The sequence below is a fragment of the Acanthisitta chloris genome, unplaced genomic scaffold (genome assembly GCF_000695815.1).
Source record: "Acanthisitta chloris isolate BGI_N310 unplaced genomic scaffold, ASM69581v1 scaffold8367, whole genome shotgun sequence".
NCBI lineage: Eukaryota > Metazoa > Chordata > Aves > Passeriformes > Acanthisittidae > Acanthisitta > Acanthisitta chloris.
Window position 1 is genome coordinate 1 of NW_008682121.1, and position 17105 is coordinate 17105.

A 17105-nucleotide genomic window follows, 5' to 3' on the forward strand; every position below is an offset into this window, starting at 1 on the left:
TCCAACCTGGTTGATTCCATGATTCAATATAAATTGGAATGAGAGTCTAAAGATGATATTTACATTCCAGCAAGAGGAAAAAGATTGAGAACTTTTTACCAAACTGCAACTTTATTGGTCAAGTCTGTATTTTCTACGTGTCATTAATCTGATCAAATGCTTATTTACTGTTGAAATAATACTTAGTACTGAGAAATTAACTAACCTTGGTGCTATAAATGTATAGCCAGTTTCATCAAAACGATCAACCTTCAGTGTTTCTGAATCTACAAAGATGAAGAGTAGACACCAAGTAAGCAAACTGGGCTTTATGCCATCATTTCTCATACTCTTTGCCTAAGTTTTGCATGCAACCACGAATTTAGAAAGAAATGTTTATTTTTAAACACATTCCTACTAATACTCTGTATATGTCTCAGTATCTCACAGTATAGGAAGAAATGACTTGATTATTATAGACAACATACACCTGGCAACAATAAGATATATCTAAGAATTTATTTGTATAGGACATTTTATTAGCATGACAACATGAAAACATGTGAGATGTCTTCATTAGAATTACAATCAGGTACAAAGAAATATTTGGGACACTGAGTTGTTAGAACACCAAGAAAAATGCTCCTAGTACTTTCTGCAATCAAGTTTAAAGAACTTAATCATATTAGCATCACTGTCAACCCTACTGAAAATAATGGCTTTAATAGCTGATATCACTGAACACTGATAGGACCAGACAAAGAAGGATTAGAGATTGGCAACATATTGAAATACGCATGAAAACAGAAAAATACTATTTTTTTTCCCTTTCTATTGTCATGGTACCAAATGATCATGGGAAAAATCCTGAGATGAAGAATACAGAGGAGAAAATCCAGTAGGAATAGAAATATAAGTGAAAAATATCAACTGCAGTAAACAGAAGGAAATTGAGCAATGAGAATATACTTGCCCTTTTTCCATTTCGCTATCCATCAGAAAGAGAAAGCAGGGAAACAGAAAAAAAACCAGGGTAAAGCACAAGGGGTCACAAACCAATATTTTATTCAAACAGCCCCTTGAATAAAAATATTGTGCATAGATAGATCAAAGGTTCAATTTACATACACACCTGTAGTCTGGAAAGAAAAGACAAACATCTTTGAAGACTGAAGAATATGTCCTTCTCCATTATTTCTCAGTACCTTCTATATACTGTGGCTATTTCAAGGGTCTGTTTTACAGGTTATATTGACATAAGTGAAAAACCAGATGATCTAATCCTTCAAGAGGATCATAATCATTCATTAAAACTTTATTTTTAAGCTATCTACTATTGGACAAAGCTACAAAATAAATCACTGATTGTCAAAAAGTTGCCAGATCCTACTTCATGTGCAGGAGGCTTTGATAGAGGAGAGTTGTGTCTAAATAACTGTATCTATGCCTGTCAGGGAGATTCATTGTGTTTTTCTAACTTTCTATTTAACTGCATATTTATTCTAAGTTTATTGTAACACCTGGATAAAGTTAAAAGGCTGTGATGGGGTTTATTTAGTGTTCAGCCTGGAGAAGAGAAGGTTGTGTGGAGACCTCAGTGCAACTTCTCAATATCTGAAGAGCCTGCAAGGGGCCAGAGAGGGACTCTGTGTTAGGAACTCCAGTGATAGGACAAGGGTAGTGGGTTTAGACTGAAGGGAATGTCTAGGTTGGATGTGAGAACAAAGTTTTTCCCTGTTCTGGTGGTGAGACCCTGTCCCAGGTTGCCCAGAGAGGCTGTGGCTGCCCCAACCCTGGCAGTGTTCACAGCCAGGTTGGATGAGCCTTGAGCAACCTGCTCTGGTGGGAGGTGTCCCTGCCCAGGGCAGGGGTTGGGGCTGGATCATCTCTAAGCTCCATTCCAACCCTTAAATCCTATGATTCTATCTAGACTACAGTTAACCTATAACTAATAAACAAAAAAAGCATTTGAATACTGACAAGCATCGTTACCAACTATCACTCCAGAATCTGCAAGTGGCTTGAAATTAGTCTAATCTAAAAATATAATACAGACATCCATGAAAAGTATTCATAAAATGCCAAAGAAAAACCTAACTGCAAGCTAAACAAGCCAGGGCTTTCATGTTTCTCTATTCCACCAGGCTGCAGAGGCAGTTTGCTAAGTATTATACTGTAACTAAACTACAAAATAATTCTTTACTATTACTTTTGCTAATAGAATGAAAAGTAGTATCCAGACCCTTAAAATAACAGCAACAGAGGATACACAAAGCAATGATTCTATAGGCACAGAGCAAGGGGGAAAGGATTGTCAGTGGAACTGGGGTACCTACACATATTCTATCTTCATAGAATATTTCTTGCACCTTGGATGTTACAAAGGGTTAGAATCATTGCTGCAGATTTTGGGTAAATCACGATAACATCAGTGAATTCCACAAAATTTATGAGTTTCAAACATTGCTTTGTAAGTGAATCTGAGACTTGGCAGTGCTAGACAAGACCAGGGAAGCTTCACAGTACTTACATATGGCTTGAGTTATTGGTTCTTCTATTTTGGCTTTAATATAATAAAAGCTGTATGATGGTAACACCAATGCCAAACTGCAATAGAAATGGGACATGGAAAGCAATTATGTTATTTGCTGTAGTTTTTGAATTTCAGCTTCTCTGTGTTTTGAGAGCAATTAGCAGGTTTGGAATTTGGGATTGTCATGAGATGAGAGAGTCACTTAGTGACATATCAACCTCACATTTTGTAATGGAAACAAGGAGGTTTATGCCACTCCAGAGGTTATCTGTTGTTTACTTTAATTTGCTTCATTTTATTTACTCTTTGAAGTAGAAATGCACGTTTTAATAGACAAGCAAGGAATTTCCATATTATTGCAAATAAAAAAGGACATGATTTCTTGTATCTTCCCCTGACACATTTAATATCTCAATCTAACACATCACATAATCCTGTGCTGATTTGCACACATCATATAACGACAGACACTCCTTTTACTAACAAAACAACTATCAACATTCATCAGGAATTATATCTGGCAATTCTTCCATTCACATTACAGTCAAGATATAAAATATTTTGTTTAATCATGCAATCACCACTTTTTGGACATAATAATTTTAAGATTTGCAGTGCATTTGCAACACGTTTTCTATAGACTTTTTGGACATAATTGTGTCAAAGCATTTTAAGCTTTGCAGTGCATTTGCAACACGTTTTCTTTTACGTTATATTTATTTTTGTAGGACTTTTTTTTTTTTTTGCAGCTAAATTCAATACATGTGTGGAAGAGTTCAGTTCTAAGCAGGTATGTAAAGGACAGGAGGTCTGAGTAATAATTCCATAGGTATCATCACCTTCCAGGTTGTATCCTTAATATGTGCATTTGGATTTCATCACTGTGGAACTGCAGTGGGCACTAATAGAAAGCTGCAGAAGTTAACATTAAAAAAGTTGTACAATTGAGCCATAAATGATCTGACCTTTCATGACACATTTGCCATTTACACAGAATGGAAGTGAGATTGCTGAATATTTAGTGATAGCCTTCCACCAATTCTCCTCTAGGGAAATCAGCAGCAGTTTACCTGTCATTAACAGATACTGCTAGCAGAAATTGCTAATTAAAATCTATAATTTTATGCTTAATAGGTTTTCTGCAATGAGACTCTGTGGATTTATTGCTGTATCTCATGTCAGGGAGCTCAGGAAGAATTAAGAAGTCATATATAAATCAAATATATTTCTCCAGTGATTGCTAGATGGCAGTCTGATAAAAACTTTATTTTCTTCCAGTGTGTAAAGGTAGAGGCAGTTCAACAGCAAAATGGGATGCTGAATAAAAGATGCTAGATTTGCAATCTCTTATTAAAACTGATTTGTGTGGTATTATATACAAATTAATGTTTGCATTCCCAGGGACTGTCCACCAGTGCTGAATCCAACAGCAAATGGGATCCAGCTTGGTTGAGGACTTGGCAATTGGTCAAAATTTGTGTTTTGGTCAAAATTTGACTCGATATTTGTACCATTAGATTTGAAGCAATTTAACTTTTCTGGGACATGGCAAAGCTTAACTTGCTTCGGTTAATGTTAAATTTCTACATTCCTTTGGATGTTACAAAGCTCTGTGCTTAAATGAGTTTGAAATAATATACACCCCAGTTGGCATTTGGGGGGGGATGTGTTTTTACCCATTACTTCACTTGTTCACCGTGTAATTTTTACATACAAATCAGCATTAGTGTTAATTAGTTAAACCTTGTCATGTGTAAATTTTACATACAAATCAGTATTAGTGTTAATTAGTTAAACCTTGTCACAAATAGCTGCGGATTTCAGAGCTAATCACAACACAGTCCCTGCCACTAAGACACCACAGGAAGGTTAGCAAAGACTGGGACTGAAAGATATTTGCATAAAACAGGTCACTTTTTTTTTATTTAGACCAAAAACATCACAACTTCCTTTTTAATAAGGATATTAAATCAAGAATATGGAGACAAGGTAAAGAAAAGTTGAAATAAGAGGGGGGATCTAAGTGTAGGAAACTGTACAACTCATTCTAGGCTAGAAAATGCACAAGTAAGAATCAAAGTACACTGTGATATAGAAAGTAGGAGGAAAAGTGAGAATCTTAACATCAGTCATCAGAAACACATTTTCCTGCATAAATCTCATCAATTTAATGGGATATGTGGTTTGGTCCTTAGGCTGAGCAAAAATTCTGAGCTTTAAAGCTGTAAAGGATGCCAGAATATCCTACAGGCCTGGACACAGATGATCTGGGCCTGATTTAGCTAGTATAGAAAATGTCATGCTGAAAATATTAACCAAAAGGACACTTAACTAAACAAAGAAGTCAGAGAACAGAAAAGAGTTACCTGTAATCAGTGCCATTCACAGCAGTCCACGTATATGTTCTGTTTCCTTTATCAATATACCTCTACAAAGAGATATTGGTGAAAAATTAAATTATTAAACTCTGGAGCTTCAAGAAGTGTGACCTTCCTTCGAGAAATTCAGTGTAGAATCAAGTACTAAGCTGTTGGAATTCTATTCATTATTTTGCAAAAAGCATAAGTTGAGCTGCAACTCCTTTTCTTCAAATATTATTATCGAAACTAAAGTTACTCAAAAGAATCAACTCTATAATTTTGATTAAACATGAATAGAATGCAAATTTCAATAAAACCAGACAAACATGACCTATAATTTTCACTTCAGAATTCATTAACCAGGTCTATGCAAACCTTTTGCTATGATTTAAATTTTACTAAAAAAAAAAGCTTTCTCTTTTATGGATCATTTTGCAGTTAAATTGTGGGGGGAAAAAAAAAGCATTAATTACAGAAAGACTTTGCAGGTAAGTCTTTAACAACAAAAACACCCAGTGCTTGTCCCTTCAGGTCACAGCACCACTGGCTAAATGTGCTTAAATTTGAGAGATAACTACATGTGTTTCTAATCTTGGTAGGAGGGTCTTGAATTTGGGAAAGAATTTAAACTTGAAGTAAATATTTCTTTCTAAATAACTGAATACATTAGGATAAGTTTCACCATTTGTTTCCTTGTGGTATGAAATATAGTGTGATAGACACAGTCCCACAGTTCCCCAGAGATTTAATCACAAATGCACCTGGCTGACATTGTTTTGCTCAGTTTTCCATTTTGAAGACTCTGAAGTTTATGCCAGCTGCAACATATTATTATTTTACAATCAGAGTTTTGTAACTATGCCAGCAATGAAGACTGTGCAGCTGTTGCATTGCAACACTACAAACATTGGTGTGAAGTACCACAGGTAAATCTCTATGTTCTTTCTTACCCTATGGTAAAAGGATAGTGTGAAAATGGCCATGGCTGGGGAAAAAAAAAAGTGTCTTATTTGACATTTATAAATTGAAACCTTCTCATTACCTGCCTGCTGCTTTCTAGTACAGCATGGCAGTGTGAATATTTTTTTCTTCAAAATAGGAATTTTGGGAAGAAAACAAAAAAAGGAAAAAAGAAAAGCAGAAAAAAACCATGCATTATGTCAGTGTCTAATGCCCTGATACATTTTATATTTAAGGTGAAGAGGTGGCTGAAGAGATTCCTATCCAAGCCTATTTATATTTAATGATGTGCCTATACTATTACTTCAGCTTCAGAGTAAGTAGACACTTGAACCTAGTGCTGACAGTGACTCCAAATTGGGCACAGTGCCATGGGTCATACACCATGTACCTTCACAAGAGAAAAGCAGAGCCCAAGGTGGAAGGGAAGGAAGAGAAGGACTGAGTTGTTATTAAATCCTGCTGTCACCAGCACTGTGAACATGCTTGAAAGGGAACTGACTGAAACCTCCTTCCAAAGATAAGCCAGCAGATCATATCCTCATTCATCAGTTCCCATTTACCTTTGCCTACTTCACTCCTGGTCAGTCTGAGACTACCTGACAATAGGTTGGAGTCAGGTGGGGGTTGGTCTCTTCTCCCAGGCAACCAGCAGCAGGACAAGAGGGCACAGACTCAAGCTCTGCCAGGGGAGGGTTAGGTTGGAGATTAGGAAGAGATTTTTTCCAGAGAGAGTGATCAGACATTGGAATGTGCTGCCCAGGGAGGTGGTGGATTCCCCATCCCTGGAGGTTTTCAAGCTGAGACTGAATGTGGCACTTAGTGCCATGGTCTAGTGACCACAGTAGGGTTGGACTTGATGATCTTGGAGGTCTTTTCCAACCAGGTTGATTCTATGATTCTATGAAACCATCTCATCCCCAGCTATCACTGCCAAAGAACCCACACACATTACTGCAGCTTTTCTGACCCTTCAGTTTACACTACTGCCCACCCCAGCTGCCAAATGTGGCAATGCTTTTGTTCCTATGGCATCTTCTCAGTTAGTTGGAAAGCCCCTGAGGCCTTGGGAGACTCCAGTGCACCCCACCCACGCTTGCTACGAGTCCAGTCTCTATGCTGTAGTATGAAGTCATCTCCCAAGACACTGCTGGGGCCAGCTGCAGTACAAAAGGAAAGCAATGCAAACTTAAACCGAAAAGCAAAACAAAAAGAACATAAATTTTAAGCCTGAAGACTGCAACTGTCAGTTCAGAGCAACCGACCACATCAGCCCTTTTTATAAGAAAATATATGAAGCTATCAAGTGCTAAGTGATGCATGGCTCATGCATGGCCCGTGGTTTAAAGCAGCTTTTTGCTGGTTCTAGCAGCCTGGAGCTGGGAGGGTGGAATGGCTTGAAGCAGTCCTCATTGCCAGCCAGCTCTGGCTGCTCCCTTCTTCTCTCAGAGAGGTCTGGGTAGAGAAAGAAATCTTGGGCCGTGGTGCGAGGGAAGGTGAGGGTAATTAAGAGGTCTGGATAGAGTAAGAAATCTTGGGCCATGGTGCGAGGGAAGGTGAGGGTAATTAATTCCATTGGCACTTGAAGCATCTGGGATAAAAGGCTGGGGATATTCTACTCAAACACAGATTGTGGTCTGGGCCATGTATGACTGGCACATTCTCACGCACCCAGGGACGTTAAATTCTTCCCTCCTGCCCTGATGCTGTAACTGACTTATAGAGTAAGAAATCTTGGGCCATGGTGCGAGGGAAGGTGAGGGTAATTAATTCCATTGGCACTTGAAGCATCTGGGATAAAAGGCTGGGGATATTCTACTCAAACACAGATTGTGGTCTGGGCCATGTATGACTGGCACATTCTCACGCACCCAGGGACGTTAAATTCTTCCCTCCTGCCCTGATGCTGTAACTGACTTCAGCATGTGCAATGCTTCTCTCCCTCCCTCTTTGGGCAAAGAATTGCAGGACCAACTGATTTAGGTCTTTTGTATCACAGAGCCTGAGAAATGTAAGAACCGACTGAAACCTCTTCGACAAGTTTGCTGTTAGTGCAATTTCTTGTACAACCCTGATCGTGCTGCTGTATTTTTGTGACCTTCCAACCCTTCCTTTTCTAACCATCTACACAGAGCTATTTTCACCCATAGCTTTGGAAAGGCACTCTAAACAAAATATCATCAATCTGAAAATGGTCCAGCATGGAGTCTCCCTCATCAGGAGCAGTTTATCCCCAACACAGATGCCAGCAGGACTTAGGACCCTCTGACAGTGGGTCAAGAATGACCCAATCTCCCTTCAGAGAACAGGTTGGTTGCACCCAAAATAACCTTGGCCCCTGACACAGGTGAGGGAGCAGAAGAGACCTCCAATGGGGCTTACCTTCTCTGCCACAGAAAGGACCTGTTAATTCACTATCCTCCAACAGTGAAACCTTTCAGGAAAAGACACATTTTTTTATTTCACACAGCAAGATTTACCCAAAGGTTGTAAAGCAGAATTGTAAAGTTTGTTTTTTGCAGTTTTACTGTGAGAAAGCACCAGCAGAGTCCTAGCAGAAGGCAAGGGGACTGCTAGTACTGGTCTCCACTTTAGAAGAGCATGGGAAGAGGTGAAAGGCAGCATGAAGCTGAATAGAGAAGGAATGTGGGCATGTTTAATGAGATCATGTGACTCCACAGGTTCAAGGACCATAACTTAGAGGCATATTTTTGTATCTGGACAATGTAAGTGTACGTGGCTTGAGTTGATTTGACTTCCCTCATAGAGACTAACACAGCTTTGCTGCCTACGTGATTATATGCTCATCATTATCATCATCTTTCAACTAAGATCATTGTGCACAGTTTTGAAGAACTTGAGCATGGTTTCCTGTCCTTATCTGCACTCCTATTAAATTACACTATCAGAGGCAGAATGCTTTGTCAAACCCAGTGCAGATACTAAGAAGTTGAGGAATGGTCATGAGATGTCCAGCTCTGGGTCATCAGTGAAGGAAAGACATGAACCTATTGGAGTGAATCCAGATGATGGACAGAAAAATGGTCAGAGGGCTAGAGCACCTCTCCTATGAGGATAGTCTGAGAGAGTTGGGATTGTTCAGCCTGGAGAAGAGAAGACTCCAGGAAAACATTATTGCAGCCTTTCAGTATTTCTGTCTCCAAAGGCTTTTTGCAGAACCAAGCGAAAATGAACTTGACATCCTGAAATCACAGCATGGATGAATTATTGATGCATATCTCAGAAAATTCAGCTCCATTTCCAGTCTCATTTAGCAAAACCAACATGTGCATTGCCACTGACTTTCACCCACAAAGACAAGTAAGTTTCTACCATGTTTAATGCAAAAATAAACTAGGACTATGAAATACTTTTTTTCTGTATCAAAGTGAGAATAAATATATAAGAATCTTCCCTCAATCCAGAACTGAGTCAGAGGAGTGGCAATAGGGACCACTCAGTGTTGGGAGTCACTTGGAGTAATGTGGCCAAAATTTAAAGCACAGTTTATAAGTTAATACCACTTATTGAATGGAATATAAGTGAGGAGTGTGCTGGTTTTAACAGAATAAAAACCCCTAATCTCTGAGACCTGTTTCCTGTCGATTTAACTTGATGAGATTTCTGTGGCACATGCCTTGTGAGAAAGAGGAACTTTTCTCTGAAATATTCTGACTCTTAAGTACAAACAGCAGAGATGTTGCAGACATCAAAGCTACAAGAGATCAACAGGAAAGCACAGCTAATACCACACATGGAAAACCAACTGCACAGTCCCAAGCAATTCTGCTGAGTATTGTTATAGTGTGCTTATATATACAAATTGTGCACTGTCTGCTAAGTCACTAAATTAGCTCTCTTCAAGCTGGTTTATATTTAGAGTAAAACAGTTTCAAACAAATGTTTTGGAACTGGAACTGTGGGTCATACTCTGGCTGGAACCATTCCTTTGGCACATTAGTCATGATTCCTTCTCATTAAAATCCCCAAGAATTAGAACACACATATAAGGATCCATACCAGATTTGAGTATTTCCTATTGCTAGGAAACGTGTCTGTTTTTTAGAGAAAACAGTAGCAATGTTTATCAGGAATAAGTATGTTGGACAAGAAAATAAAGAACTCAACAAGCTGTTCAGAAAGTACAAGGGCATGATATAACTCTAAGATGAACTTGCTTATTTTAAATAGTCTTCATTTATGGCATATAAATGTTGCTTTTTTTTCCCCTGTTTTCTTCCCATTCAACCACAATATAAACTACCAAACCCATCCTCACAAATTAAGCACTTTGTTTTGGAATTCATACACAGAAGTAGGCTGGGTCCATTTCCTGATGAACAGAGTGTAAGACCTCATCAACAACTGCCTGATTAATGATGCACCAAAGAAACCAAGAAACAAAACAATTCTTTTTTTTTCATAAGCACATAATTTCTTTTGACTTCAAGCCAGTCAAACCTGTAAATCTAGAGAGAAAAATGGTACAAACTGTCACTACAAAACAAACATCACAAGCATTTTAACATTTCACAGTATTTTTCTGGTTTGGTTTGTCCCTGGACATGCAATTCCCTATGTTCCTGTCTTACCTCATCTTGGGACTTGACCAGCGTTTCAAATGTTTTTTCTCCACTTTCTCCATCTATCATTTTTTTCCGAATCTATTGGCAAAGAAAAATAGGGAGAAGGAAAAATAAAAGAAAAAAAAAAAAAGAACCAGGTGTAGATGTTGTATATCACATGAATAATTTTTTCAGTGCTCACAATATTTCACAGGAACACAGAAAATGGTAATGCACATGAAAGTCACAGCTCTTAATAAAAAGTTTGGCTTACAATTTTCAGATTTTTCCAATTAGAAGTTGCTGCATTCAAATATATGAGGACTAGGGGGAATGGCCTTAAGCTGTGACAGAGCAGAGTCAGAGGAGATGTTAGGAAATTTTTTTCCCTATTAGGGTGTTCAGGCACTGGAATATTGCCCAGGGAGGTGGTGCAGTCACCATCCCTGGAGGTGTTTAAGAGGTGTCTGGATCTGCTGCTGGAGGATATGGTTTAGGGTTTAGTGGTTCCAGCAGTGACAGGTTAATGGTTGGACTCGATGATCTTAGAGGTCTCCTCCAACCTTGATGATTATTCCATGATATACTGAATCATTAGAGTTATGAAGCAACAATTCTGTTATACTTTGCATTTCAAGACCATCCTTGATGCTGGGCACTAACAGAGAGAGTAGCAATTCTGTTTGGATGTGAAAGAGTTTTGTCTAGCATCTTTTGTGCTTCCCAAAACACCTTTGTGATTCAGGTAGTAGCATTGATTCACAGAAACATTTTTATACCAGTCTGAGAGCAACTCCTCTCTGAAGCAGCAATTCAAAGAAACTTAAGGTAGAATTTCACAGATGCCAAGGAATGCTAATTTCTGTCATTATGAAAGAAAAATTTGCAGCTAAGTGAAAAAGTATGCTGCAAACGTAAAATCTTTAAAACAACTCCATTTTATTTTGCAAAATTAATCAGCTATTTTTAAACATCCTGATTTCTGAATGTATTACAAAATTAGTAACTGAAAGATATACAGAGGAAATAATCTATTGTCAACACTGTTTCTCAGTTCTCTTTCTCACCACAGCAATAATTTTGCATTAACAAGTGATTGGGAAATACTTTTAAAATATTTCAGACAATATTTGAATATTCTGTCAAAAATTGTTCCGTTTCAAAACATTTTTCAAGCTCCCTTTCCCAGGAATTGACATTTAGAGTGAAATAGATTCCCATTAAAAATCTAGAATGTTTATAGCTTTTCAGTTATTATATAGTAAAATCCAAGCAGCAACAGGTACTAAGAAAACATGTAATCTCACCTCAACTTTAATATCATTTTCCAATTCAGCATCTAGAAAATCCAGCGTAACAGGCTCCTGGGATTTAGGATTCTGAAGCAGAAGACATTGAATGATCAAACAGTAAAGACAGAGTACTGTGATGTTACAAATCATTCTAATCTCTTCATTTCAAAGTAACCTACTTAGCTGGGATTACTTACCCATCTATTTTCATCTCTTATAGCATTACTAGTGGAGTGGCCCTTTCTCATTTATTTTATTTTGTTGCACAGAGAGGTTAATTGGGCAAGTGGAAATCAAATTAACACTAATTGCCAGTGTGTGTCCACAGCCTGTCATGTATGGGGCTCATGCTGGGATGCTGCTTCCCCTCCTGGTATGTCACAGATTGTATGGGTGGGAGAAGATACATCAGAAGGAGCATAGGATATGAATCCCTCACTAGGCATCCTGTCTCCAAGAAGGGAGAAAGGAAACTTAGGAGAGTTTTCCAGCCAACCAGTAAGATGGGGCAACTGTACTCTTCTCCCAATTTTGCCTACAGACCTACTGTTATGGGGTGGGAATGGTCTGCAGATCAAGATTTAAAAAGGCAAAAATGATAGCAAATTATTTGGGTTTCACAAAAATATGAAACCCACCCTCATTGCCATCATTACAGGAGTTCCCTGAACACCTTGGACTTTTGAAAGCATTTCTGTTAACATGAGTATTATTATCTCAATTTAGGAGGTGGAAACCTGTAGCAAAGAAATGCTGCAACTCAAGCTTCCAGACCTAAGGAATGTAGATGACATTGACCCTTGACTATGGAGCACACAGAAGTTTGGTGGTCTGTATCTGTAGGGCCATTGATCCCACAGGTCTGGAAAGACAATTGTAGCTCTGCTGAACTAACTCAGACCACCCTCTGTCCTCTCCTCCCTTCTCAGCTGCAGTTTGCATTTACTTGGCCAGAGCTATATTCTGTATGAGTTGTTAGGAATTCAACTTTTTCCTTTAGCAATTTTGCTTAAGCCCCATTGACTTTCTATTACGTGTGGTGTGGTGTAAAAATCATCAATCCTCATCAACCAGTAGTTTTTTCATGCACTCACCTACCAGTGAGCAAATTCTTTAGAGAAAGGAATATGGGGATATATTATTTAACCATTTAAATCAGACAGTTCAGAGTAGGAAATGAAAAAAAAATCTGGTTGTATTAATTTTTTTGATTGATAAGAATTTGCTTTGTATAACAGGATATGAAAGAATCCCAAGGCCTAATTTTCTCAGTAACTGAGCACTTCTCATATGATTAGCAACACAAAATCTGTCATTAGCTGACACTATTATTTCAAGACTCGTGTAATTTCTGGCAGTGACAATTTTAAGGAATTTCAGTGATTCAGCTATGCTAACATTTACAGGGTAGACTAAAGGCCTTTCTTTGAAAATTATATTCCTCCTATCCTAACATCCTCTAGCAGAGTGATGAGACAAATGTACATGTGACTGTTCTACCAATTCTATTACAATTTCACAATTTATCGATGTATTTCCAGTTTGTACTGGAAGAAAGTAATATCCTGAACAGCTGGTAAAAGTCTGGAGCACTAAGGGCAGCCCTTATTTTCATGACTGTAATATAGAATAGTGCTAGAAGACTACAGACTCTTCCTTCATTTTCTTGGGGGGAAAAAATGTACATTATTTCTGGGTATATGGAATCATTCCATTCTTGGCAAGTAAGACTTACTGTCTGCTAAGAGAAAAGCCAACAAATTTACTCTCAGGAAGAGAATACACACTGGAAAGACTGCAGACAAAGCTTTGGGGTACATCTTTTCAATATTAACTGACAATTTCATGACAATTTTTGCATTTCTATTTAGACAACATAGATAAAACTAGAAACTAATATAATAGCATTAACATATGCTCTCTACTATTCCAAAATAATTCAGTTATTGTTACGCAGTTGCTTTCCCCCCAACAAATCCACACTCTAAAAAGAAACAGCAAAAGGCTAAAATGTAAAAATAAATTTAAAAAATGACATATCTTACATGCAATGGATAATGAATAGCATGGTCAAACCCAAACAGCATGCATGAAGGCATTGGCATGGCAGAGGAGGCATTTATGAAGTTCACATTCCATTCCAACACACAAAGGAACAGAGAAGAAAAGAAATGGTAAAAAAAAAAAGAAAAATAAAAACCAACACAAGCCATCACATCAAATCAAGGTCAATGTTAATTTCAAACAATAACCTGGGCTAGCTATAGTCAAGGAGTCCCAAAGACAAAACAGTCAACTTTAACAATCTGTCAAAATTCAAGAATGCATTAACTGTTTGTTCTTTTTAAGACTTATCACACATTCCTTATATGATACATATTAAGGACTTTAAAGAGGCAAAGAGCTAAACATCTATAGATACATTCTGTGATGTGCCTGAGGCACAGAGTAATCCATTCAAAATTAGAATAGAAAATTCCTGCTTTAAATGGAAAACTTCTTCCCCTTTATGTCTTCCATCCCCCACCCAAGAATGTGTTTTTACCAGTATTTGGGCTCCATAATTTTTATTTCCAAGATTGCTTATTTAGTGGGGTTTATTCCAAGCCACGAAGAAACAAACTTACAGTTGAGTTTGCTCTTCTCTTTATCCAGTCATGCATGTGACATGACTGGAAGAAGCACAACACCACCACATTCACCAGCACAACTTAACAAAACAGAACAGAAGGAAATCACTAGCAATGAAGCATGCAAACAAAAGGAGTGCAATCCATTTTCAGCAACAAATATAGGATCTATAATTTCAATGACAACTCAAGAAGGAAACAAAGAAAGAAAGAACTGGTGCAGCAACATGAAAGAACATTAATTAAAACATGGTTGTTGTGTGTTTTGGGAGCTCAGTATTCTCACAAATTCTATGGAAGGCCTTTGCTGCATTGCAGGAGCTTAGCTCCAACTCATACCTGCAGTACTAATGAAGACACAGATTATTAGGCTTTTAAAATGACAACTCAAGAAGGAAACAAAGAAAGAAAGAACTGGTGCAGCAACATGAAAGAACATTAATTAAAACATGGTTGTTGTGTGTTTTGGGAGCTCAGTATTCTCACAAATTCTATGGAAGGCCTTTGCTGCATTGCAGGAGCTTAGCTCCAACTCATACCTGCAGTACTAATGAAGACACAGATTATTAGGCTTTTAAAATGGTACAAAGGCAGCAAAATCTTGGGCCACAGAGGGAGACCCAGCAGCATCTGGAGTGGATGGGAGCTTAGAGTTTTTCCAGTGCTGCAGCTTGATGGGCTGCAAGGACAGCCAGGCAAACCCAGCATCAGGCAAACCCCACCAGAACACACTGAGGTACCAGGTGTGCTCAGGAAACAGATTGGTTTTAATGTTCTTCAGTGCACAAACAAAACCATCCAGCCCAGAAATGGCCTTCTACACATGGTATGAATGCAACCACCTGACACTTGGTGAAATCACTGACTTGACTTGGATCAGGATTTTATACCACGTTTTATTGGTGTTGCTATGCAGGTCAACAGTTTTGCATTAGAGATTTCCAGATGTGCAAGAAATTAGCATGATAAGCTGTACTTAAGTTTATTATTTTGCTAATTACATCATGAATCTAGTCCTTTAATAATTTTGAAGTTTTCATTAAGAGCTTTCTGCTCAGGGATTGCACTACATAAACACGACTAGTTTCTCTGTTCAGGTTAATGGCAGCTAATTCTCTGGAGTTAAGACTCCCAAACTGAGAAACCTGATGCAAATAGCAGCTAGAAATCTATCCTACTCTGATTTACCCAGAAAAATATCCTGAAAAACCTGTTCAAATTCTGCAATTTTCTACAGCATACACCGTATAACAAAACTTAGCAATAAAGTCCTAAGAATGATCTGGTTTTCTCCTGACTTTGGGTTTATGCAAGCAAAGCCAGCACGAGTAGTCTCTTTTTATTTCCAGTCTTCAAATTAATTTCAAAATCTGAAGAAGAATTTTTACAGCACGACTCTCATTAGCACCTATTAGTAAAGCACCATAATTTAATGGAATGCCCTTCACTACAGCCAATAGCATGTTTTCCATTATTTCAACAAGGAAGGATGCAAGCCTCATGCTTGGGAAGCTATTTGTCACAATAAACAGTTCTCTAGTTAGATTTTTTTCCTAGTAAGCAGGGCAGAAGCTTTCTAATTGTATTTCCAGGTCTATGCATTCTAATGCACTAATCACCTCCATCCAAAGTTACCTGTACATTGGGTCTCCTTTTTCTCAACTTAACTTTTGGTATGCCCACACCAATTTGCTGAAGTAACAAAAAAGCAGCAATTTATATTTTTACACTGTTAGCAACCAGCCTACTTATAGAATGGAAGTCTTTCCTCAATATCTATATTCCTCAGTGTTTGAGGAAGCAGAGCCCAGCCCTGATTCCAATCAAGATTTCTGAGCTCTCTGTCAGAATTACACACAGTTTTGTCTAGGGGAACAAAAATTAAATGTATGTTAATGGGAATGAAGTTAACAGAGAGCTCTCCCTCTCACATAGTCTGACAGAATAAAATAGAGGATAAGAAGAGTTCACTTTTTGCTTACTGTTTTATTTGCTCTTAAAATCCAACTCCTCTTGCATTTATTAAACTGTAAGATGAAATACTGGACCTTACGAGAAGAGTTCACTTTTTGCTTACTGTTACATTTGCTCTTAAAATCCAACTCCTCTTACATTTATTGAACTGTAAGATGAAATACTGGACCTTACTGAAAGCAACTGGAGTTTTTTTCCATGGATTTTGACCAGAACCATAGTAAAAATGAAGCAAAGGATGCTAATCTTTAGAACAGATTGAGAAATTGAATGATTTCCTGGGTTTAAGTCTTGTCTAATTAAGACTAAGCTTGTTAACACATGGTTAATGCACTCACTTCAGGGACAGTTTATTTGGTGGTCAATCCACCTGTTGTGTCCCAGGACAATGGGAAAAATACACACATGTACACAGAGACACACAAAGAAAATTTGCATCAAAACATAAAAGTAAGGACTTGTTTAAAAACATGTAATAAATCTAACTCCACAAACAAAAGAAAAGGTATTTTAAGTGGTTTGAAACCATATTAAACTGAAAGTTAGAGAGTTTCTGCTGTTTTTTTCAATATGCTTTCGAGCTTGGTTTTTATTAACTTTTCTCTGCTGTGCCAACAACTTTACAAGTTCTAAATTTCTCGGGGCTTCTTTTTGTGAGATGATACTGCAAGACAATTGCTCGAAATGTTAATTGTGTTGAACCAGTTGTGATTTGAGGTGAGAGATTTTCTGAAGGAAAGCAGAAGACATTCAGAAGAAGGAACCACTGGAAGTTGAAGGAACCACTGGAAGTCTGAGAAACCCTCACCTCT

General features: G+C 37.9%; 2 protein-coding genes across 2 annotated transcripts in view; both read right to left on the reverse strand.

Annotated features, from left to right (window-relative positions):
- Positions 1 to 205: 205 nt before the first annotated feature.
- On the reverse strand, positions 206 to 13820 carry LOC103805728 (voltage-dependent calcium channel subunit alpha-2/delta-1-like; the record flags this gene model as incomplete). Its single annotated transcript, XM_009078388.1, has 6 exons — positions 13735 to 13820; positions 11705 to 11776; positions 10425 to 10496; positions 4879 to 4940; positions 2510 to 2586; positions 206 to 266 (listed from the first exon to the last, which is right to left on the reverse strand). Coding segments are annotated over exons 1-6 (404 nt in total), but the record flags the coding sequence as incomplete, so codon positions are not given.
- A 2110-nt stretch (positions 13821 to 15930) lies between these two features.
- LOC103805729 (voltage-dependent calcium channel subunit alpha-2/delta-1-like) overlaps positions 15931 to 17105 on the reverse strand; it is a gene marked incomplete at its 5' end in the record, with an annotated part of 60227 nt that continues 59052 nt past the window's right edge. The window contains one exon of the mRNA XM_009078389.1: positions 15931 to 16011. Within this exon, the coding sequence (XP_009076637.1) occupies positions 15931 to 16011 (81 nt within the window). The remainder of the gene's footprint in view (positions 16012 to 17105) is intronic.